The 25,813-nt window shown below is 29.6% G+C and overlaps 2 protein-coding genes across 13 annotated transcripts in view; one reads left to right on the top strand and one right to left on the bottom strand.

Moving 5' to 3' along the window:
• Window positions 1–700: 700 nt before the first annotated feature.
• LOC145937770 (monocarboxylate transporter 12) lies at window positions 701–22,098 on the bottom strand. 11 transcript variants are annotated; one of them, XM_083041133.1, is made up of 12 exons: window positions 21,701–22,098; window positions 12,394–12,552; window positions 9,505–9,725; window positions 7,264–7,404; window positions 6,681–6,869; window positions 5,804–6,047; window positions 5,509–5,707; window positions 4,695–4,862; window positions 4,215–4,437; window positions 3,496–3,735; window positions 3,210–3,335; window positions 701–2,493 (listed from the first exon to the last, which is right to left on the bottom strand). In XM_083041133.1, exons 2-12 carry the CDS (start codon window positions 12,459–12,461, stop codon window positions 2,333–2,335), a joined length of 1,980 nt encoding a protein of 659 aa, XP_082897259.1. In that variant the 5' UTR covers window positions 12,462–12,552; window positions 21,701–22,098; the 3' UTR covers window positions 701–2,332. The 11 variants fall into 11 exon arrangements, with proteins under 11 accessions (XP_082897259.1, XP_082897255.1, XP_082897257.1 ...); XM_083041129.1 differs by having other exon boundaries at window positions 9,505–9,709; window positions 21,701–22,097; XM_083041131.1 differs by lacking the exon at window positions 21,701–22,098 and adding an exon at window positions 18,562–18,872.
• The window catches only part of LOC145937771 (gamma-aminobutyric acid receptor subunit alpha-1), a 61,028-nt gene continuing 55,913 nt past the window's right edge, over window positions 20,699–25,813 (top strand). Inside the window, exons 1-4 of one of the 2 annotated variants that reach the window (XM_083041138.1) lie at window positions 20,699–20,946; window positions 23,938–23,998; window positions 24,829–25,137; window positions 25,300–25,343. In XM_083041138.1, the coding sequence (XP_082897264.1) occupies window positions 24,955–25,137; window positions 25,300–25,343 (227 nt within the window). In that variant the 5' untranslated portion in view covers window positions 20,699–20,946; window positions 23,938–23,998; window positions 24,829–24,954. Of the gene's footprint in view, window positions 20,947–23,576; window positions 23,646–23,937; window positions 23,999–24,828; window positions 25,138–25,299; window positions 25,344–25,813 lie in introns of those variants that run through there. The other variant, XM_083041137.1, reaches the window with a different exon arrangement.

Below are 25,813 nucleotides of genomic sequence, written 5' to 3'. Positions count from 1 at the left end.
AAATAAGTTTGTTTCTCATATGAATTTAAAGTTCTCTTAACATACTTTAATTTTTAAATTTATTGCACATGATATTTTGTCAATAACATTATTTCATCGGCATATATTCTTTGAATTCTGCATAATGCATTTTCAAAGATTTGCACACATGATTTTATAAAAATAATATATAATATACGCACATTTATTATTTGAATTAATAATTAGGCACAATAGGATTTTATTTTTGATTAATTTCTTTATATATTTAATATATAAAATATCATAACTTTTACTCAATAGATACTCGAGTTGGCTAATTTAAAAATTAATTACGTGACAATAATCTTAAGAATATGTAAATGCGTTTATGCAATTATTTAATAAAAAAATTTAGTTACTTGAATGTAGTAATTTCCCGGAAAAAAAATTGAGACTTTCAAATTATGTCACTGCGAAATACGTTGTTGAGTTTTGCAGAAATAGTTCTTGATTAAGGGGATGCTTAAGTACGAATTTTACAACGAAAGGTTCAACCAATCGTAAAAGTAGGTGGAATGACACTCTCTCTTTTTACATAATATTATATCGAAAAATACACGTTTCGTGAAGAAGAGATTACATTGAAAAGTATTATACATACAAATAATAATTGATACTTACAGACATAATGCATAATGTACAATGTACATCATATGTATACCACGATATACATACTGTGTTTTGCTTTCTCTTAATTTTTACTTTACTCATAGAATATACACAAGTGAATGATGCTCGATGTAGATGTTACACAAAATCTTATAAAAGCCTAAGAGTTATGTGATGCATTATGTGGCAGTTTATAGTATTTCAGCATAATAAATTTTGTATATAACGTCAACAATATGCGAAATAAAATGTGCAACTTTATTATAATTAAATTATGATAATTAAAACATCAACATTATTTAACTTTGGCTTCTTTTGTAAGAAACTTTACTTTATAAAAATACGAACTATATTATAACAGATTTGTAACGGATTCAGTTATTTACATTATCCTATTTCTTCGCAAAGTTTTTGTTGCCAAAAGAATGTTCAATCAAAACGACACTCTTTTGTTATTTGTACACCGTTGCATTTCATTTAAACTAATCATGACATCACAACTTCTAACGATAGAATTAATAATCAATTTCTAACCATCTTAATTAAATAAATTCTTATAATAATTTTATTATATTATTTGCAATACTTTATTCTTTTTATACCTTATTATTTTTAAATTGTATATATTTTAAAAAAGATTAGTAAAAAAGATATTATATGTAAATTTTGTATAATAAATTATAAATTTAATTACAAATACTAATAAGTATTATTTTTATTTTTACATTTAAATAATGATTATATTAATACTTTTTTATTAATTAGTAAACATTGTGATATCACAATTACTTTGATAATTTTATATCGTTATGTGTGAATCATCATGCTTAGTAATGAATTAGCAAACTAACCATTTAAATGACAGCTTTTTGATTATTTTATGCGACACGATTTAAAATGTAAATGTAAAATTTCAAAAATTTTTAATTATTTAATTTTGTACGAAATATGAGACGTAGGTATACATAAGTATCTTATGTCTTACACTTGCTGACATTAAACGAAGACGCAAACGATAATGTAATCAAATCTGATGGATCCTATTTCACCAAATGACTTTCTATCATATTTTCATGATTTATTTTTTGTTAATAAATAGAATGCAATTACGCAGATCAATAAAGTGTGTGCGTGTGTAAAGTCATTTGATCTATTATATTTTCATAAAAACATTTTATATAATTAATTCAACCTCAATTATATAATATTCAACTTTGTAGTTATTTATAATTTATGAAAAAAACTATAATAATATAGAAAATCACAGTTAATGGAATGCATAGATCGCTCATTAGAAATTTACAATTGCGAGAAGATAAAATTATTAATATTGTTACATTGCTTCATGAAATACCGTTCTATTAAGAATGGAAATGATGAATCTAAGCTTTTTTTCATGTGAATTACAAGTATGTTAAAGGCAATTTTCTTTCGCGTATTTACGCGTTATTTTATAAAATAAAAATATTTTCCACCAAACACATGATTGAATTCTGTTTCAAGAAGCGATTCTTAGGCATTCGCAATCAATTGCGCGTACGAGATCGATCATTTCTTATTCGATCAATTCGGAGGCGTGAGCGCGTACGGTGTAATTACATTCTCAATTTGAATACGTGCTATATATTATTATGCATCGATATGTGCAATGCATATAAGCACGTGCCTGGAGTATGAGTGTGGCATAGTTTTGCATCTTTAATCAAGACGCTGAAGGATCCGTCGCATGTGGATTCTTTTCGCCACGTCTTTCCCACGTGTTGATTCTTTTTAGCGGATAACAAATCACAGCTGATACGAGCATCAAGCTGCCTGAAAGGTAGAACGAAGCGTCGTAACTTCCGGTCGCATCCATGAACGCACCTGTTTACACATGTGTGAATATCATTTGGATTAATTAACGTCGAACTTTTGTGATTCATAAATCATTATTATAAGCGATTTATAAGATTGAAACATACCGAGTGTCCCATTTTAAAAAGGACCCACTCAAATATCTCAGAAACACTACGTTAAATCAAAAAATGTTTCCTACAAAAGTTGTAGGGTTTCGAGGGGGACATAACATAGTAATATTCATATGACCTTGGGCGGCGTCTCCAAGGTCAAGTGAAGGTGAGAATAAATTTTTTAAGTGGAAACCCATATTTTTTATTATAACATCTTTTTCTACTAATTAATTTGAACAACTTTTATCTGAAGCATTTTTTTATTTTCTTCAAAATTCATTCTCACCTTCACTTAATGTTAACCTTCACTAACCTTGGAGACGCCGCCCAAGGTCAAATGAATATTACTATGTTATGTCCCCCTCGAAACCCTACAACTTTTGTAGGAAACATTTTTCGATTTAACGCAGTGTTTCTGACAATAGATATTTGAGTGGGTCCTTTAAAATGGGACACCTGGTATAATAATGAATAATTTTAACGACGTAAATATTTCCTGAAATCACTCGATATCGCTGTCAGATAGAAATCGCGAAATGTAAATCAGTATTTTTCCACCAATTAAAATAAACTTTTTGCGGCGTTGTTTACGAATACTTCAAAGAATGTGGTTGGTATAATTCTAATCACCTGCGAGAGGTGCGCCTACAGTCGCTGCCACGCCTTGAAACAGAAGGAGAAGTCCAAAAGCGTTTGTCAGTTTCTCTAAACCGAGCAGATCCACAACGAGAATCGATCTCAGAGAAGCAAAGACAGCTGAAAAAGATATGTTTTTTGCAAACCTAATAAATATAAAATTACAGTTAAATTGATGTAAAAATTTAAAATCGAGACATTGTGAATCAGATAAGAATATAAAAGATGTATCTATAAGATTCATAGAGAAAATTAAAGAGAGTTCGCATATACTGCTTACATATACTGAGACCAAAGCTGGCTGCATAAAAGAACTGATATCCCTCCGTCAGAGAAATGCCGGAGAGTATTGTGACTAAACCGCCGACGCTGATAAACATATTATTCACGACCAGAGCATTAACTCCAGGCAAGCTGCTTGCTAAACCACAAACGATACGACCGATAGTATTACCGATACCAATCACCGAAACGAGGAACATTGCCTTAGAAGCATCGATGTTAGCTTTTATGGCTCGATCTGCAAGGACAAAAAAAAAAGATTTAACAGATAACAAAATATTTATTTATTTATTTAATAAAAGAAGTAACGCGGAAAAAAAAATAAATTATACAGAAATATTTTGGGGACAAATGATACTATATTCTTTTACACGTAAAAAAAGCTTTTTAAATATAAAAAAATATAATAAGTAACGTAAGATATAAAAATTTAATAATTAAAATTAAAACTCTTTATTTTTGTTTGGTTTGAAGTACGAATATTATTTACTTTTATTATTTTACTTTTATTTTTTATTTTTTGCAATTATTTTAATTGACTTATTTTATTATTCGAATCTTAATTATATTATGTCAAGTTAAATTATTGGAAAGAAAATTTTAGATGGTATATATTATCTTTAAAAGTTTCCTTGAAAAATTATATGTTTTTGAACGTTTTTAAATGCGATTAAAAAGCTACGGAAGAACAAATATTGATCATTTGATATATCGTACCTGGCACGTACATAAAAGGCGTATAAAAGCCCATCATGGTGAGGCCGCCAGAAATCGCTAGTATTAGAAAGGAAGGGCTTTTTAAAAGACTTAAATCGAGCATTGTGGTCAGAATTCGTCGCACACTTTCCGGACACAGGTAGCAATTTCCACTCTCCTCTTCCGCAACATCCGTCGCCGTCGGCAATCGCGTCACTGACATGTGATAACCGACCGATGATTGCTGCAAAATTTTAAGCTTTTTGATAAATAATTAAAATGTGTATCTATACGAGATTGCGGATTCATTGACGCCAATTTAATTTTAACCTAGTTTAACTTATTACTTTGTGTGTTTTTATATTTAGAATTAGGATAGAACGAAGTAAACTTTTGAAATAATTTTTTTAGATATAACTAATATACATAAAAATATTCTATATTATATATATTCGTCACATTATTTTATGAGGATAATTGAATAAATAAAACCTTTATTACCTGCGATCTGTAATGAGAAAGTCTATTCAAAGAGCCGCCATAAAAGATATCGTCTCTATAAAACGGTCTCTGTGGATCTTTTGGATTTCGTTTGCCCATTCTAAGAGATTTCTGACTGCATTCCGAATCCGTTCGAAGGCGTCTGACGCTAATCGAATGTCGACGAATCTAAAAAAAATAAAATAGAATATTTATTAGTTCCAAAATAATTTCAAAATAGGAAATTTACTCTTGTTGTCCGATTATAATATTTTATATATCAAAAATCTTTTCGTAAATTATATATAAAAATAGAGATGTTGGCAAAAATAAGTAATTCACGAGACGACTTGGAGGATTTTCTAGGTCATCGAATTCTTAAAACTTCAAAAATGCTACATTTTCGTTTCTTGGCATTTTCGTTTCTACGAAGTAAACATAATTACTTTTTCTTGTACGTCCATATATATTTTAGACATCCTTCACTTCGAAAACAACAAAAGAGACGAATAAAACTCTTGAGAATCTGAACCAGCGAGTTTGTCATTCGTCAAGCTCAATATAAAATTTAAAAATTTCGCATCTTTGATGTTTTAATCCGTCAGTTAGCATTGCTATCAGACAATTCTTAATTATTCTATCAGAATTAATCGCGATTGCATCTCAAACGAATTAGATAAACGATATATTTGTGTGTCATATATTTTATATATCTTTATCATTTATTTTGATACCTTTAGACAAATGTTCATTTCGGCTTACAGTTAATTGCGAATTTACAGCGCTTAAATTTTTCCTTAACATACGTACGTATATATGTATATATTGATCTTACCGTCGGTACTTTTCCGTTTAGTCGTTCCAAGTCGCCGCTGAGCAGATTGTTCTCTTCGGCTATCTTTTCTTCGTTATTTACAACGTCCAAGTCGGGATATATCGGTGCGGATAGCCGTTTCTCCGAACTGCTCACCTTCCTTTCTAAAGTCTGTGTCTCCACGTGCACCTTGTGTAGCGAGTGCAAGGACTTGGACGCGCTGAAACAGAAATCGATGAATCTCGTGACGGTGACGCGTTAAAAGAAACAATTGTCAGTATTGCCATATATAAGTGTGGAATCTTTTGTTTATTACTTTACTATATTAGGGTTACTTCCGAAAAGTTCCGCTGCCGTCGGATATTCCGTGTTATTATTCGTGCCGAAGAAACCGCTTCTATTCGGTTGCACACAGTGTAATGAGGTCGTCGACACACCCTTTTCCATCAACGTAGTTTTTACCTCGAGCGCGGCGTTTTCCGGAGTGTTCTTCACCTTAATCCTTGTTGGTTTCAAAGGACGGAACATTGCGCCGAATATGGCACAATTTAACAGCATGCCTATAAATATAAATCATTTCTTCTATTATCCATATATTTATACCAATTAATATTGATAGTAATGTTGATATATTTATTTATATTATATATAACTTTATTTAATATTTTATATTAATATTTTAATAAATATTAATATAAATTACAAGAAAACGAAAAGGATATATAAATACAAATTTAGGAAACGCGGGCTAATAAAAGCCAGTCTTATAGAAATTAGACGCCATAAACTTGTTTAAAAATTTTTCTCTATTTAATTTATTCATTTAATATATAAAGGTATGACGTTAGATTTTTTTACATATCTTCAAGATGCTCGATTTTTCAAAATGAAATGTATTTTATCAGAATTTTTTGATAGTTCAAACCATATTCTTTAATTTGTCAATGAATATAATATTTTATTATATGTATGTATATGTATATATATAAAATATTATATTTACCGACATAAACACATACTTATTTATTAATATATTTCTTTATCATATCATAATAGATTTTATATATAGAGAGAGATTGTTGTAATAAATAAAATTGTCTTTCTCTTCTCTTTCTTTTTTCTTTATATATATTATTATATTTAATGTATTATTCTTCTAGAAATTTTTTTTAAATACTATGTATAAAACTTACCTGCTTGAAATAGCAGAGCTCCCCTCCAACCAAAATTCTTTACGAGTATATCCGTGATTGGCGCAAGCAAAAATGCACCGATACCAGAACCACACACCGCGATACCCGTAGCTAAGGCTCGCCATCTTTCGAAATAAAATCCGGTGGTTATTACGGCTGGCACGTATATCAGTCCCGCACCGATACCACCTAAGGTTTTGGCAGAAAGTTTTGTTTTAAAAAATGTTAGAATGTCAACATATAAATCTCTAATATTTATGCTTTTGTCCTAAAATGTGATTTGAACGAGTCGATTTCTATGAGGAAATTAAGAATATAATATTATTTCTTTTTAATATAATGATGTAAAATATAAAATATAAAATTGTTAAATGTCGAAATACCAATATTTTTATCCTAATATCGACATTTAAATATTAACACATAAGATGTGATCTGAATTTCACAAAGATTGCGCAGATTGGGGAAAAAAAAAAAAAAAATTAGTGGAAAATATTGTGTAAGGAAACTCTGTAAAAAACTTGATGGAGATGCTATTAGGCAACAGCGGTAATAAGAAATATATGAGACGGAAAAAACTTACCGAGGGCACCATAAGAAATGTAGAGGAATTCGATAGATGTACTGAAGTATGAGAGAAGGAAAGCGATGCAGCTTATTATACTTCCTAATATCGTGACCAGCCTAAAGCCATATCGGTTCGCGAGGGCGGATACGAAAGGACCTGAAAAAGTGAATTTAATTTACGTCAATGGTTCACTTTGCTGATGATTATAGATCTTTAACCTTCAGGGGGGTATCCGGTCGAATAGAGACATGCAAATCACTTGTTACATTTTTATTATCGATCTGATTCTAATTGACTTTATTTAGGAATATCAATTTTTGTGTATACTGATTTTTTTTCTTTGACAATATTAAATGCAACTTACGATTAACATAAATCTTCGTTAATGTAATGCAGGGAATTTATAGAAATAACATATATATCATATACTTATAAGTCTATTAACTATTAATATATTGTTAATGTGATAATGATGTTATTAATATGAAATGACAACGTGTCATTTTTAAAGCTATTAAGAGAAAAATATCCATATATAATTAAAAATAAAAATATTTATTAAGTAAATAGAGAAATTTAAAATATCTCTAGGAATATAATTTAAACTATTTACATAAATTCAATATTCTTAAATAATAAATAATGTCTATAGTTATTTTCTACATTTCTCAAATAGAGCATTTTTACTAATATTGGTCTAGAGCTTACTTTTATATTATACGATAAATATTAACTAATTTGATGTAGTATATAGTGAAAAATTGTATTTATATAAAAAAGAAAATGTAAAATATCTATATACACTATATATAAATAATTCTTAATTTTTCTCGGGAATATGAGTATATTAAATTACAGAAAATAATTTCTTAAACATTACTCTTTATCATTACGGATAATTAGCTGTATTTTTACCGCGCGCTTATACAGTGTTGTTATGCTAATTACAAACATCCTGTAGATGAAAAGTTCGCGATGTTTTTCATAATGATGACTAGATCGTTATCTGTTTTTTTTCAAATCTAAAATTAGAGTCATTGGATATTACTCGTTAGAATATAATTAAATCTGTTTAATATTTATGTGAAATGTGATTATACTAATTATTGATATATCTTTCATCGTTAATCTAAAATTACGATAACTTAAACGCGTTAAACAATGTTAAAAGCATTCGTTACACGTTAAATTAAACGCTCAATGGAAAAGTTTCTGCATATTTATTTTCCTGGATTGCACTGCAAAAATCCTTGAGACTGATCATACAAACGGTTACTGCTTGCGATGCTAATTCTGACGCAAATACAAGTGTCATGTGCTATTTTATCGATCGATCCGATATGTATCAGGAAGATTTCAAAAGCGAGTTTATTATCGCTAATATTTTACAAACAAACTTATCAGTTGCGTACATTCGGCAGAAATACTGCTATACTTATTATCATGTATTTTCGGCGTTTTGTACAAAATAAATTGTATCAATATTGTGATTTGATCTCAAAGAAAGCATAAATTTTAGAATTCTATAAAAGATTGTAGTTTATCTAAAGTAAATCAATTAGATATCTAATCTATTGTGATTAAACCATATGACATATTTCTTGTATCTTGCGTTTCATTTATGTGTCTAATTTCAGTGTATATCTGATGAACTTGAATTAATCACTCAAGATATTTTTGCTTATTTGTTATAATATTATAGTTATATACACACACATACTCGTTATTATGCAGCACTGATATGGTATATCGTTATATAAATTTGATAGTCACTTAATCATTATTGTTAGAAAAGAAATACATCTGAAATCTCATATGTCGTTTAAACAAATTATATGTGTGTATTTTTTTATCCAGATTTTTTCTTTATTAAAATTTCTAATAGACAAAAAATTTTATTCAGATTTTTTTTATTAATATTATTGAATTTTAGGATTAATATTAAAATAAACATTATAGAACATTTTTATAAAATTATTACTTAAACTTTTATTTTGCTTAAAAAAAAAAAATGTTTGATAATTTTATATTTATTTGAAAGGTAGTTTTGTGTGAAGTCTTAACAAAACACAAAAACATGAAATTGAAACACCAGAGTGTTATTCGAAAAAGTATTATTTAAAATTTTTTAAAACATGAGTGCAAAAATGAAAATAATATTGCATGTTTTTATGATAAAATAAAATACTATCGGAATTCAGCATTTTAAGATTATCAGAACTTGTTTTTAAATGTTATATACATGTCGCTACTAACCAACCATGAGATAAAATCCAGTTTGTAATGAGCCGACGAGTGCGACTCTTGCTTTTGATACGGAAAATGCGTCCGCGATATCATTCAGGAATACGCCAAAGCTGAAGATAATACCGTCGACGAAAAAGTTGCACATGAAAGAGGCTGCGACAATCACCCAGCCCCATCCTCCGTCAGGTGGTACCACCATTTCCACTTCGATGGTCTGTTGACCCAAAAAACTTTTACAGTGATTTATAAGTATCTAGCAAAAATCTCATTAGATACGTATTTATCAAAATTATCATACATATTATATACAAAATAATCATTTTCATGTACAAACAAATTTTGCTGCAATTCTATTTTGTTTGAATTTTCAATCCAAATCAGTATAATACTATAGAGAGTTAGAGATTTTATATCGATAATAAGAATATCAGTAGGAAGATATGCATACACACATATACATAAGATGTCAAATTGAATGTTATATTAAATTAAGATATTACAAAAAATTTTATTAGAAATTATATTAGATTAGATTGAAAATAAATGCGGATATAACAATGCAAAAAAAATTTTTATTACAATATAAAAGAATAAGCAAACGTGAAAAATTAGCATTAATATATAAATATGATGTTGCATATGAGAAAATTGCAGATAATCTTATAATATTCTTATACGCGCATATGTATAGTGTGTAGGCAATCACTTGATAAACAAATTAGAATTTGCTGTGATCCGGTTTTTTGAGAAAAATATAGTTAATGAGAACTTGCTTCGGATTTATTCGGACGAACGTCCGATATAATAATGGAAATTGAAGACCTGTGACTTCTAATTAGTATGGAAATTTTTGCAGCTGATGTTTGCGTTTGAAAGAAAACAAGGGTTTGTTTAAATAGCTATTAGCCAGTATGCTTTTAGCTACGACACTAAAAACAACCAAATTGACGAGAATATTTTCGAATATAAATTAATTTGAATATAAATTTAAAAATAAGAAAAGACATTTAAAGATTATACATTATTGAAAAATTAGCTATTTTAATTTGAATAATTTAATTAATTCGATTTAATCTAAATTTAAAAAATGTGCATTTTGAAAAATAGAGTTTAAATATAATAATTACAATATCTTGCTTATTCAACAACCGATTTCTATTTTACATGCATTATAATTTCAAGAGCGCATTTTTTGCTGATTTAAATCTTATTAAAATATTTTGCGCGTATAAATATTGAAAATATATTTTATATATATTAACAAATCTTGAATAAGTTTTACTATCATTTAGTAGGTGTAATGATAAAAATTAGATATTTTACAAATTAAATATAAATGGAAATTTAATGAAAATTAATTTATATTTATTAACAATATTTATATTAATTTGTGTATAGATTTACAAAAAATTGCATTTGGAATATTTCAATACACTTGACTGTAACTTAATATTCAATATTAATATTCAATACAATTGATTATAATTTAATATTCAAAGAATTACGTGTAATTTTTTATTCAGATTTTTTCTTTATTAAAATTTCTAGTAGACAAAAAATTTTATTCCATATATAATTAATCGCGATTAATAATATTTTTATTAAAATTGAGCAAAATTTTTTATTAATAATTAGCTTTAAAAATAATTATATAATAATTATATTTTTGCGATTTGTGAAAGTTGCATTGTATTTATATTATCTGCAAAATGTACATAGTTATTTTGTACAAAGCAAACAACAAAGTTAGAACTTTCATACTTTAATTATCAATAAATTTTAAGGGTGATAATTATTGTATAAGAGAACTTGCTTTTTGCTTGTTAGAAAATACGATATGATATAATTTGTCAAGGCAAACTCGTTTAATTTGCGACTGTTTTTTGATATTTCAACATCAACGTTCGCTCGCTTGAAATTCACAAGGTGCTAAGGTCAAGGCCGCTCAGAAAGCCGCCAAAAGGTCAGCCTTTATAGTATTTCGGCCGTTTCGTGATCCAAAACTTCGAAAGTTATCAATTCGCCGCCAAGCCACGTATACGCTTAAGCTTAAAACATTAACTTAACCGTAGATAGTATGTTCGAACTTCGATAGCTTTAATATAAAATAACGTTTCATTTAGTGTAATCTAAAGAAAGATCAAATCGAATTTAATAATTATGAGATATCAATATTCTTTCTTCGTAAACAAAAATAAAACAACATAAAAAAATTATGCAATCGAGTTGCACTATGATTGCATTGTGATCGTAACTCATAAGAGAGGAAAAAAAAATAGAAAAAAAACTTGTGTCATAATGTTTAACGATCTAAATCGATTAAATACGAAAGTATAAAGAAAAGATAAAATAAATGTGACCAAAGAACGTGAAGCGTTTCAAAGCTTAGGAAATTGTCTTTTTTTTAATTTTTTTGAGGGTTCCATCGACAAGTATAAAAGTAATTTCTCACGGTCGAAAACACAGACGTGTAATCCATAGAGATTAGTTGTCCATTGTTCGCGTACAAAATGACATGTATCATCAGTCATTCGCGGCATAAAAATCAGAGCAGTTTTTTATCATCGCTCGCGATGAAATTAAGAGCGAACGGAGGCAGCAACGGTTCGCGTTAACTTTGAAGCGGATTGATAACGAAAAATTCAGCGGGGAATGCGTATCCGCCTCTGGATGACCCACAACGAGACAAGGACTATCCGATCCATTAGTATATGTCGCAAATACGACGATATCGCGCTTGCAATTTATAACATATGTATTATATGTACAACGATTCGCCCGTCACTTTCAACGCGAGTATACTGATCGGAGTTGCGGCGCGAGTAATCGCGCGATGCGTTTTTTTGCAGCTTTTGCATTTTGACGCACCTACGGTGCGCGCGTTTCGCGTCGGCTCACCTCATCATTGTTATTGTCGTTAATATCTTCGAGCTGCAGCTCCTCGCTCTTGTTGCAGGTGCGACCATTTTGCTTCGGTTTGCTCGCGTCAGAGACCTGCTCTTCCGTTTTGCTAGCTATCATCGTCGATATTATCGTGCCGATATTTCATTCAAATTTCTGAAACATATTCGCGTGCGAAACGTTGTTTAAAATTCATGTAACGAAGACAAATTTTATAAATGCAGTTTTGTATGACCTGAGAAGTCAGGTGCTACAAAAAGTTAAAAACTTACATATTTGTGAACATTGAAATTATATCAGAGATTGTCTTTCTCTTTCTGTCTGCGTCTCTTTCTCTCTCTCAAAAATGTGAAAAAGAAAAATTTTTACACCGAAGTATTTAAACGCTTCCGAATCAAATATTTTTTTAAATATTGATTTAGAAAAAAATAACTTTTAAAATAATTGTATATTAGTAACGCAAACATATATATTATGAATGTTAGGATTATATGTATATGATGAAAAGAATATTCAATATTATTTTATTAAATAATATTACAAAGCATTTTTTGCAAACATCTCGATTATATGAACATTACAAAAGTCTTTAAATTCATTTAATTTGATAAGCGAATGTTTATAGTTTTTATATTGTAGTATTAATTTTTATATGCGTAATTTTTATTTGCGTTGACATTCCACGATTTTATTAAGAAGGACTAAAAACCGAATGACAATGAAGTTTATGGTCGCCTAAAAGTATAGCGTATTAATATTCGAAGCATGTTTGATTATTTTTCATATCGTAATACAATTAAACTTGAATGATTCCTATATCAAATACATAAATGTCTAGTCCATTTAAGATTATTTTCTTTAGAAAGAATACAAATAATTTCGCGAAAAGAATATTATCATTATCATTAATATTAATAATATCATTAATATTAATATTAATAATATTATCGTAATATTTGAGCGTATAATTGTTTATAAAATATATAGACTTAATATCGAAAAATTAATAGCAAAAATTAATAAAATGTGAGAAATAAATAACATTTCCAATTGATTTGTTTTAAGAAAAAATCTTTTATCGGTGATATATCTTGTTATTAATTCCGAAAATTAATAAAAGTAGTCGATATGCTGACGTTGCAATAAGTTACCTTATCAGGAGAAAAGTGGATAACAGACAATTATAGGATTAGATGATTTTGCTATCGCAACCAGGCGTTTCGATATCAAGCAGAGCCAAACAGTCAACTTTCATCTAAAAATTCTTTGATCAATTTAGAATTTATTTTTTTTATGGAGAAAATCGAGGAAAATTATTATTTATTGCTATTAATTTTATTGATATTAATTATTGCTATTAATTTTAGATTTTAATTAAATTAAATAAATATAAAATATTTATTGATATTAATTATTGCTATTAATTTTAGATTTTAATTAAATTAAATAAATATAAAATATATTAAAATAAAATTTTTATTATCCGTTTATATTTCGCAGCACTTAGAAAAAGATTTTTAATATCTTAATCGCTTATAATTTATATAAATTATTGAGCTCACGATTAAAAAAATACGGATGCTAAATTGAAAAAGTTCAAAGAAAATTTCATAATTAGAACACGGTGAAATAAGTCTGAGATACGTGATTATACTTAAAAAAAAAAAATTAAAATAATCGCTCATTGAAATCTTACGTACTTATTTGCTGGTCAGATGAAAATTTAACAGAAGTAAGCATTATAATGATGATTAACATGTTTGAAGTATCGCCACGTCTTAAGTATTTTATATCTTATAAATCGATGATAAGATAAGCCCAAGAAAATAATTACTTCTGATACACAACACACAAATAACTTTTGTAATTCGAAGCATCTATCTTATATATTTGATACTAATTTAATGATGCTTCATATAACTTCCGATTGATATTAATATTGAACACATATGATCGATATGAAGATTTTGAAGAACTATTATTTAACACACGATGTAGAATTTAGATAACGCAAGAATAGTTATTCATGATATCCACGGTTGCAGATCTAATTAGTATTGGCAAAATGCTGATTTTTTATTTTTAGATAAGATACAGATCATTATCGTACTATTTACACATTACACTTATGTCTGATTGACATTGCACAGAAGACTAAGTTCTCTATCATGATTAAATTATACAATCGAAATCTACTTATCGCACATTTTATATTTACCTCACATTTTTTCTACTTTGTTTAACACAAGTTTGACTTGAAAAAATAAGATTGGTAAAACGAAGCATACATCATATGATACATATTTTGTGTAAGATATTTACATCATGCATGTGCAAGATATCCCACTATTATGACGTAAAGATTCACGTCAATGGTAATAAAGAAATTCGTAATGAAGACAGAAAAGAAAAATGTGATGAAACGAGACAGTCGCAGAGATAGCCATATAGTAATCACTGTTCTAGAAATGAGGATGAATTTTACAAGAACTTATTACTTCTTTAAACGTCGAGATAAATCATTATCGGTGGTGCAACTTACAATGCAATTCTGCTAACTCGATAAATTATGCTTAAGTATTTGTCGAGCAAACAGATAGCCTTTTATTTTTTACCAAAGATAAAACACTAACAAAACTCCATAGATTTATACAATATCATAAGCGCCACGTGCGCATTGCATTGATTATTGGCAATAAATTACTGCCACTTTAAAGGGAATTATCATTCGCGAGGGAATAATGAAGATCAAACACTCATATGATAATTGTGACCAAGCTTGTCTAAACGTCGAATAATGCATATGGTATATCTTCTTATAAGGAGAATAAAGAGAATGCTTACTCATACTTATTAATACATTTTTAACTTTCGACAAACGCGGTATTGTAAGCGATTGTTTATACAAAATATAAATAGCGTATTTTATGTATTATCGCGACTACAAAGTGAAGCGGTTGAAAGTCTTTAATGACAACTGAAGTAATTATCGCGGAAGTTGGCGCGCGTAAATTATGCTAAATTTTCAGTCAACTTATAATACAACAGTCAGCATATAATAATGTATATTATATAATTTTATATTAATTTTTTATTTTATATTTAATTTATATATATATAAATTAAATTTCAAGTGTGATACATTAAATGACGATATTCCTTGATATTCCTATAGATGTATGTAGGTATTTAAATGACTAATTAAGGAAGAGATAACAATTGTTACCTCTTAAAGCGCTGTAAGTGTTAAACGACATAGCAATATTTTTATTAGTATCTGAAATGCGTTTGTTTTCGCGTGTTTATTTTACGACTCTATAGGTTCTCGTAAATTACGCTCTCGTCGAAACGATTTATGGAATACAGAAACGTAGTAAATTGTTCCCTTGATCGCGATACGTTTAAATTATACTTGCGAGAATTCTCGTAAAATATGTTTTTAATATATATATATATATAGACTATATAAAATGTGCGCTGAGACCAGATCATTTTGCTAAGATATAATAAACGACATCACACTCAAATAAAAGGCGTTCACTCTGCTCTTTATGAGAAATCTAGCTTTTCCTGCGATATCTACTCAATATATCTTATATATACATATATTCTCCGTACCTTCACTCGCCAATTTTTCCGTGCGAACCGCCGACATGTTAAGACCCGATTTCCGTTCACTTAATCAGACTGTCGATAAATATTGATAAATATTGATATTTGCATGAACCGATTTACGCTATCACTGTCTATTTGCAATAACATAATTATCGCAAGAGTGGCGATCGTTCTTCAAAATTTCACAAATATTATTACAGTAAGCTGACCCCACTCGAGATTTTTTGCGAATAGCTGTTTAATTATTATTGTACAATATATCTCGATACTATTCAGAATCACAATTTATTATTAAAGTACGATATCTTATTCATAACTCTGAATTTATGGATCAATCCGATTTTCACGTTATAAATAAGATGCACCAAGAAGTGGTGCAGTAAAAATAAGAATGCAAAATGGAATGAAATATATAATTTCTATGTAATAGCATATCGCTATTTCTATTTGTTGTTTAGGTAAACGTATCAGCGTACAGAAAATTATTGAAAGTTGAAAACAAAACGTCACAATGTAATTTTTTTTTAAATGAGTCTGTAGAATTGATTTATTTGTCGCTAAACACATAGTTTGACAATATGTTTTTTGTATGATATCTATTTCATCATTAATAAAGGGGAGAGAGTTGTATCATCGGGGCAAAAGTTCGAGGAAACTTATCTGACGACTTCGCGTGCTCTGTATTTATTTACTAATAATACTTGCAATTGACGATAACAACATTGCATTGAAAATTTAAATAAAAGCGCTCCAAAAATAACCGCAGAAACAGGTTATTAAACCGTATTCCTCTCACGCTTTTGTCTTGTCCTTTTATTCTTTATTCTTTAGTTACGACGAGTCACCAAAAGTTTTTTAAAGACACAGATTAAACAGAAAGTCTGATATGCCATGTGTGATATGATTCATGTTTGCATGCTCTTCGTTAGCTGGAGAATTAAGATTTGATTAAAAAAAAGAGAAATTTATTAAATAATCTTTTTAATTAAATTTAATAATTGATATATATATATATATCAATTATTAAATTTAATTATTAAAAAGATTATTTAACAATTTTTCTCTTTTTTTAAAATCGAAAATCTCATTTATATATTATTTTATAAATTAATTTTAAAGTTATATTTCTAGCGCATTTGAATGCATCAAGTTTTGTTTCATGTTTGTTATACACATGAAATAATACAGTCTCTCTGGTGTGGCATATAATGCAGAATTATCAGGTGTGCGCGAAAGAAATATCATTTTAAATAAAGGACCTTCAAGTCGCACGACTTGCCAATTAATTTTTAAATGCCTCACGTAATGAAGTAAACGAATTCTATCATGCTTGATGATGTAAAAAGAAAGATACGTCGACGAGAAAGAATCAGATGATGGCCTTACTGCATTAAAAATGTCTGTAATTATCTTGATTCTCTGGAAGCAACTTTTACCTTGCGTTCTGACATTCCGATTGAACTTGGTAATTTTAAAGAAACATCTGTGCGCGAAAATATATTCCAAACTTATAAAACATGGAAAATTTGAGAATAATTTTTTTATGATCCGTTTATGCAATCGAGTAGTTTCGTATTGCAAGGTTTAATTAATAGCTGAAAATGGGTTCTTAACATAATAAGTGCATATAAAAGTCGCGCTCAATAAGATGCAATAAATAGAGATTGATATAAAGATGAATATATCTCTATTATATAAATTAAAAGCAATAATATAAAAAATTCTAAAAAGAGACTTTTGAGAATATAAATAAGAAAAATAGAAAAAAACATTGATTTATATTCGCTTCGAAATAAATTCTGCATCAGATTCATGAAATTCTAAAGTTGTATTGCCATGTGTGTCGGTATAAAAATACTCTGAATCTAAAAATAACTATAGAGAGCAAACGATCACGATTTCGCACAACAATGTAGAAAAGTCGCATGGATATATTATATATCCATTAACGTGTGACTGTATGAATAAATTCTAGCAGTTATATTACTTCTTTCACGATTCTTGACACGATAATTAATTATTCTTGACATATTTACGATTCTAATATTTCTTTAAAAACTTCCGATTTTTCTTAAGAGCTAAAGTGTGATTTTTTTAATACGAATATTTTCGATAACGATCGTCGTTTAATAAACTATTGATGAATATTAATGAAGGCCGTATCATAAGCAACTGCGCACAAACACTCGCGTTTATGCGATCTATTAATTGAATAGATCACATAAATAACGGCACTTTCATTGATTTTTTTTTTCGCGAACGTGATTCACCGCAGTTTATTTTTAGTTTCGCAGGAAGATACTCTCACGTGTAAAACGTGCGCCGCGTACGCATGCGTGGTTAAATCTGCGCGGGAAACACGCAGAAGAAATTCCGCATATGGCAACGTGACCACATGGGATCAGATCAGTCACGTTTTTTATACGCTTCCTCTCTCCATATTCGCACACACTTTCTATAGAATATTCCCAGCTGATTTCCATTGCTAATTGTCTCTTTTTCTAAACGATAAAATTAAACGCGATTGACGTAAAGACGGAAGCACGTTACCTATCTCTCTTTCCGAAATCACTGTCACCGACTGCCGTGAAGTCTCGATGTGCCGAAAGGAAAAAGAGAGCCGAAATGACGAGACGCACCACTCACTCGCGCGCGCGCGTGTACTAAAGTGTCGCACACTCCGGTTCGCGATTTTACGTCGGTCGATGATAACGACGGGATGTCAGATTGGCTTATTTCGGAGTGGAAGTGTCGCGATGATTCCATCGGTGCCCCCGGCAAGAGAGCTATTCATAAGATTTCTTCTTTTCCTCTTTCTCTTCTGTTTCCTCGTTTCGGCGATTCTTCGCGAAAACTGCTCTTGCCTGATAAGCGAAACTAATCAGAGATCACAAGATTACAATCTTTGAAGACATTTCTCGATTAATAATTGCTTCTCGATTATAGTCGATTTATAAAAAGTCAGTCAAGGCGCAAACGCGACAATGTAGGTCAAGCATGGTGATCTTTTTTTCACTTTTGATTATAATGAACTAGTTAATTGATTGATATGTAAACAGCGTGTGAATTAATTTGATAATATTAATAAAATATTAGATTAATTGTTAATAATATATTGTTTTTATTCACGAGCAAATGTTTATGTGTAGATAAGATAAACATGAACACGAAAACTTTACCATGATGCTTTATTTCAAAATTGTAGTGGTAATCCAACCTTTAACCCGATCGCACTATAATCTTTACAAGATAAGATAGTTTTTAAATACCTACTGGAACGAAGTTGAATACTTAATTCTCGTCGCGACGCGGTGTTTGGAATGACGCAATGATTGTAGAAAGTTTAAGTGTTAAAAATTCGGGGCCTCTTTTTTAAAGAAATCGTTATTTATATATTTATTAAATTTATCAACTATATATTATCTTAAATTTTTCAATCATTTTATACATTCTTGGGCTGAGAACGAAAATTAAATGATTGTTAGCAGAATTATGAGCATTTTACGAACAGATATAAAAATAAGATTGACGAAACACAAAGATGAATTCGATGCTGTAAGCGCACAATGTATTTTTTATTTTTTAAAAATATTGTACTTTAAAAATATCATAAGATTCTGCTATATTCATGTAATGTGAGTAAAGTAGACAACAATTTAAGTGACTGCATCTATTTATTACACGTATCACTGATATAATACATTATGCATTATGCGAATACATTATGTAAATTTTAATTAAATTCGATGGCGTTTATGTTTCACAACAATACTTGTGTGCTACTAAGTTTTTATTAAATAGAAAGAAAATATTATAACGCTTATTAGACACAAATTTTGATATTATAAAATAATATAAAAATTCAAACGCTATTCTAAAGTACTCGCTTATCACTTTTTTTTTCATTGTGCAGTTTTATTAGAAAGACCTATGTTTAGTTCGTAACTCCAATGTCAAGTTTCAAGTTTGCGCGTTTTACATTTCAAATTTATATTACGTGGTAACATGCACAAGTACATAGATATTTGTATGCATGCAAACTTATTATAGATTGCAAACATGCCCCTCGAATTCGATCAGATATGCACTATGCATAACTAAATAAAACTTAATGTACCGAGACAACCCAAGTAATATACATACATTATTATGTCCTTTCCGAATATGCAAAATTTAAATTTAACTGTGTGCCAAACACGAATCGAGTATGTATGCACTTTTAGAAATCGCATTGCGATCAAATTATCGTATCGCATGATTGAGTCGTTCATTCGTCACTATAGATAATATCTACACTGTTTCGAACAAACGCGACAAACATATGATTAATAGTTTCCGATCGTTCTTATCTCCTCGTAAGCTGCAAGAGACCGAACAATGTGTTGTGAGAGAAGTACATAAAATTAGTAATATTTAAAATGTAATATAAAATTTCCGAACATATGACATATTTTTAGATATATATATATATATCAACTTTAAGAAACTTATTTTGGCGTAAAAAATTGTTATAGAATAAAATGTCGAGAATAAAATTAAAATTATAGAGATAGTTAAAAATCGTATCGAGTAATGAAAGAGTCTGCAGACCGGATGCACAGCATCGCGTAGCAGGCGTCGAGACGTCGCGTACGTCAATTATACAACGGCGCAAGTGTCGTCGATCGACGATAAGGATTCCGCAGGCGACTGTCCGATAACCCGTTTCACAGAGCAGGAGATTGTATACGCCGCCGAACGCACAACTCGTTTTTGAAATTTCAAAGTGTGCTGGTAACAGCAGCGTGACATAACGACGCGATTACGGGACCTGAGAGAGAGCGACGACGGTGAAAAGTTTGCCGATAAATCCGATCCTCCATCTGGACACGATCGACACGTGATGATAGAGATCTATCTGTAGATCTACATCGTCGCTTCGCGTCACGATCATCGGTAAATAATTACTCAGTTGGAATCGCGAGGACGATCGGCGGACCATATGCGAGAAAGTTGTTGATACAGATCGAACGCACGTGTTGCACAAAATCGCACTATGCAAAAGTACGTACGGTGGCGCGGCATATGTGAATGTACCTTTCTATAATCATATTAATTAATCATGACTTTAATCGATGTCGGTGTCCACAAAATTGCTCATATTTCTTTTACTCTTTTGAAAAAATAAATTTTTTTACGATTTTGTACATTTTTTATGAAATTACGTAGAAGAAAAAAAAGCAAAAAAGATAAGAGTGTCTATTTTTTTAAATTAACAATAAATGACACTAGAAGTAGGTGTCGAAAAATTAGGATATAATTAAAATTAAATATATTATTTCAAATCAATTAAAAATAATATATATATACATATATAAACGAAACATCAAATAATCAAAAAATTTTTTTATATTTATAAAATTTAATTTATTAGTTTGTAAAGAATGATTCTTATACAGATTTCTTTTTGCTAGACAATTGAAATGTATATTATTTAAGGAACTAAATTATTGCATCCATTTTTTAAATTTCATCTATTTTTTTAATAAAAAATACATATAGTACATATATCTTTTTTCTGAAATTTCACGAAATATACCGTAGCAGTTTTTGGATTATTGGAGAATGCAAATGAGTTAATTGCACAACATGCGCGCTATACAGTATTTTATTGCGTTAATATATTTTATTGCAATCTATTCTCACTTACCGTTTCATTTTGTCAGACGATCACGAACTCGCGCGGCGTGTGACAATTTTCTCTCTACCACACAGGCAGACAAAATAAACGTTATGCTTCGCCGATTTTTCAATAAAAGGGTTTTGTTTGTCTTTCTCTTCGACAAATCTGCGGCACGCCATATGAAGCGCGAATGATTTAATATGCTCACAATCGCGTGTATTAAAACGAATCGACACGTGGATAAAATAAGCCTTATCGGTCTCCTTTATGCGATAAAAGATTTATACTCGTTGTTTTTTCGCTTTTTTTTTTTACTCAATACCGATCACCTTCGCGTACCTTTATCAACATACGCGTGTATAGTTTTCAAAATATATATGACGCGTGTTTGTCTATGTTCCGCGCGTTTTCTCTCGTACGCTGAAAGCCGACGATGAAGAAGACGGACTGATAGGTGAACAACTCGCGCGGTATAACTTGTAGTCGTTCAGAATTTTCCCTGGTTTGCTAGTCGACGATTTGCGTCTTGCCTGCGTTTTTCTACACCTCCCGCGCGCAATTTCTTCAGCAACGTCGAGCCCCCTCCTGCATTATCCGCTTGAACGAAAGTACAAATTTACTTACTCACGAGACTTGGTCGTATGCAATTCTTGGGCCCGCTCTTATTCCTCTCTTGAAAATGTAAAGCTAAACAAGAAAAGAAAAGAGTAAAAAAACGAGAGAATCAGCGAGATTCTCGGATTGCATCTCATTCCCGATCGAGCATATGTTTGTCGCATTAGTATATGTAATACGGCAGTACACTTCTTGATAATTAGCATTCTCGTTTGCGATTTCGTTAGCATAATAAATATTTCGTTCCTGGTTTTCACGAAATAGCTCGCGAGGCGGATTTAACTAATTTCGCGACTACACGGGATTCTATTTATGGACAAGTACAAATTAGAACTATTAATTGTAAGAACTAATTAGTGTATACGTAATCATGAATTTACAGCAAGGATTCACCTTCTCCAAACAGTTGAAAACAATTGAAAGCAAAGAATAAAATATACTATCACGTACTTTCTAATGTACTAGACTAGAACAACACAAGCGCGCGCTTACGCGCATGCCATTCTTCGATTTTATATTAAAACGAATGATATTTAAAAAAAAATAATATAAAGTTTGTTTAAACTTAATTAATATTTTTTCACAGAAATCAGCTGATTAAAGCGTTAATTTGCTAATTAAATTTTAAAATAATAATATGGTAAAAAGTTAAAATAGTTATATGTTGTAAATAATATGTTATAATACCTTATTCTCAATTAATATTTTTTGACAGAAATCAGCTGATAACTGTCAAAAATATTAATCGTGTTTAAAGTATTATAACATATTATTTAAAACATTATTTTAATTTTTATAACATATTATTATTTTAAAAATTAATTAGCAAATTAACGCTTTAATCAGCTGATTTTTATCAAAAAATATTAATAAAGCGAAAATTTTCTAATTAAATATTCTAGCTTATATATTTATATTTATATTGTGTATGTTATAATTTGCTAATTAAATTTTAAAATAATAATATGGTAAAAGTTATAAAATAGTAATATGTTGTAAATAATATGTTATAATACCTTATTTTCGATTAATATTTTTTCTTTCTATATCTTTTAAAGCTATATCTTTTCGAACGAATCTGCTTCGAGTTTTAATTAATTATTAATATTAAGTCATGTATACATAGGGTACGTTCCACAACACGTTCGCAACGCTCGCGGAATCATTTCATCCTTGTTGTTTGCCTGAAGTTAAAAAAAGACAGACAACGCTCGCGAGCGTTGCGGTCGTTAAGTGGAACGCAGCCATAATAGTATCGCGCGCGCTATTAGAATGAAGTTGCCGATGTTAGCTTCGGCCATTACCGAAACGCCGCGAGTATCAGGCAGTTGGAGCTGCGTCCCGTTGTGATTAATTAGTAAGCATAATCGTTAGAAACGATTTCTAACCTTTGTATTGTAATATTTATTATTCGCATATCATAATTTCAACGTTAATATGTAGTCGTAATTGTTCGAAACGCATATTTCGCGAAAAATTCGATGCAAAATTTCTTGCCAACATAACCCAACTTAAACTGTTTCGCGCGCGCGAATATGTTGCGATCCGTGGATATATCTATCGTTAATTCTAGCTTACATATTTATATTGTGTTATAATGCGAAATAATAAGATTATTCTAATATATGTATGTATTTTATTTGTTACAGGTAGCATTGCGCTACACAGTGCGATTCACGCGTCGTGTCGGGAGTGTCGTGTAAAGTATCGGTGAGTGAGAAATTGTTTATTTTATAACATTTCTATAGCGGTAATGGGGGTATATATAATATGTTGAAAATATTAAAATAGTAACATATGTTTTAAATAATATGTTATAATATCTTATCTGCGATTAATATTTTTTGACAAAAATCAGCTCTCTGATAATTGTCAAAAATATTAATCGAATTTAAAATATTATAACATCCCTTTCTAAAAAAGGCACGTTATAAGTCGATTCTTGCAAGTATTGGTGCATCTTTTCCGATGCTGATTAACTGTTTCGATTCGCGTTGTGCGTTATATTCGTAGCATCGAGAGGCTGTTATCGCGAGGGTTAGTAGTTTAACAGTTTGTTCAAAATAAAATAAAATAAAATAATATGTTTTAAATAATATGTTACAGTATACTTTAAACTCGATTAATATTTTTGATAGTTATCAGTTGATTTCTGTCAAAAAATATTAAAAGCGTTAATTTGCTAATTAAATTTTAAAATAATAATATGGTAAAACATTAAAATAGTAATATGTTGTAAATAATATGTTATAATGCTATATTCTTGATTAATATTTTTTGACAGAAATCAGCTAATAACTGTACAAAATATTATAACATATTATTATTTTAATTTTTATAACATATTATTTAAAAAATTAATTAGCAAATTAACGCTTTAATCAGCTAATTTCTGTCAAAAATATTAATAAAGCGAACATTTGCTAATTAAATTTAAAATAAGCTTTAAAATAATATGTTATAACAATTAAAATAGTAATATATTAATATTTTATTTTATTTTAATATAATAATATTTTATTTTATTTTATTTGTTATAGGTAGCATTGCTGATAAGCTGCGCGTGAGTTTGCGAGATTCTCGAGTACCGAACGGACGTTGCTTCGTGCGATTAAAGTTTTCGCATCGTTTTTTCTCATTGCAAGTGCAATGCGCGAAATACGCGTATGTCTTACGCGTCGCGTCGGGAGTGCCGTGTAAAATTTCGCGTGTCGGGAGTGCCGTGTAAAGTGTCGGGCAATCGTAATTATTCGTGTTTTCGCGAGTGTCGCGAGTGCTACCATCAACATGGACCAAGAGAGGAGGAGGAGGCCCAGGGAGGCATCGGGCAACAGCGGGACAACTCTGAGGTATGCAAAATATCAAACATTTTTTTACTGCATTGAGATATTCGACCGTTTCCAGACTTTCAAAATATTCTGTACACACATAACCCCCCCCCCCCCACATACATGTATATATATGTATATATATATATATATATATATATAATTTGAATATTTTGTTTTCAGATCAATGTATGCTGTGTACTACAACTCTGCTATTGCACCTATCGGTGAGTGAGAAATTGTTTATTTCGATCGAAAATATTATAACATCCCTTTTTAAAAATAACATGTTAAGTCCATTCTCAATTAGTGAATTTTATGATTGTCTGTTAAAATTCACGGACCAGAAATAATTCTCCGTGAACGTATGTTATTAAATATGAGTGTCTCGTAAAAAAATTAATTTACTTCAACGTATACAGCGAAAAAACATTTCCGCTTTTAACATCAATATTTCCAAAATAATTAGTGACAAGTCGAAAAGGCTTGTTCGATAATAATTTACCAGGAACGAAACTCGCAGCAATAAAACATAATATAAATTGATACAATAATTTATTGCTGATAATTTACTTTCGATCTGCGTTATTTACATGCAACGAAGTAATTTCGATATTTACATGATATATATGATATCATGATTCGAAAAAATCGATGTTTTTTAATTTTTTTCCCGGATAGTGCTGGATATGCGTGT

Source organism: Prenolepis imparis, unplaced genomic scaffold (genome assembly GCF_030444845.1).
Source record: "Prenolepis imparis isolate NDT839.2.m4 unplaced genomic scaffold, iyPreImpa1.0 SCAF_6, whole genome shotgun sequence".
Classification (NCBI taxonomy): domain Eukaryota; kingdom Metazoa; phylum Arthropoda; class Insecta; order Hymenoptera; family Formicidae; genus Prenolepis; species Prenolepis imparis.
This window is presented reverse-complemented; position numbering and strand designations above follow the sequence as displayed.

Coding starts and splice junctions, on each gene's coding strand:
- LOC145937770 (XM_083041126.1), bottom strand. CDS start 12,035: ATGCCGCGAATGACTGATGATACATGTCATTTTGTACGCGAACAATGG. Junction 10,352..11,947: donor ACACGTCTGTGTTTTCGACC/GTGAGAAATTAC, acceptor CGCAAACATCAG/CTGCAAAAATTTCCATACTA. Junction 6,048..6,680: donor AGCTCTGCTATTTCAAGCAG/GTAAGTTTTATA, acceptor TTATATTTATAG/GCATGCTGTTAAATTGTGCC.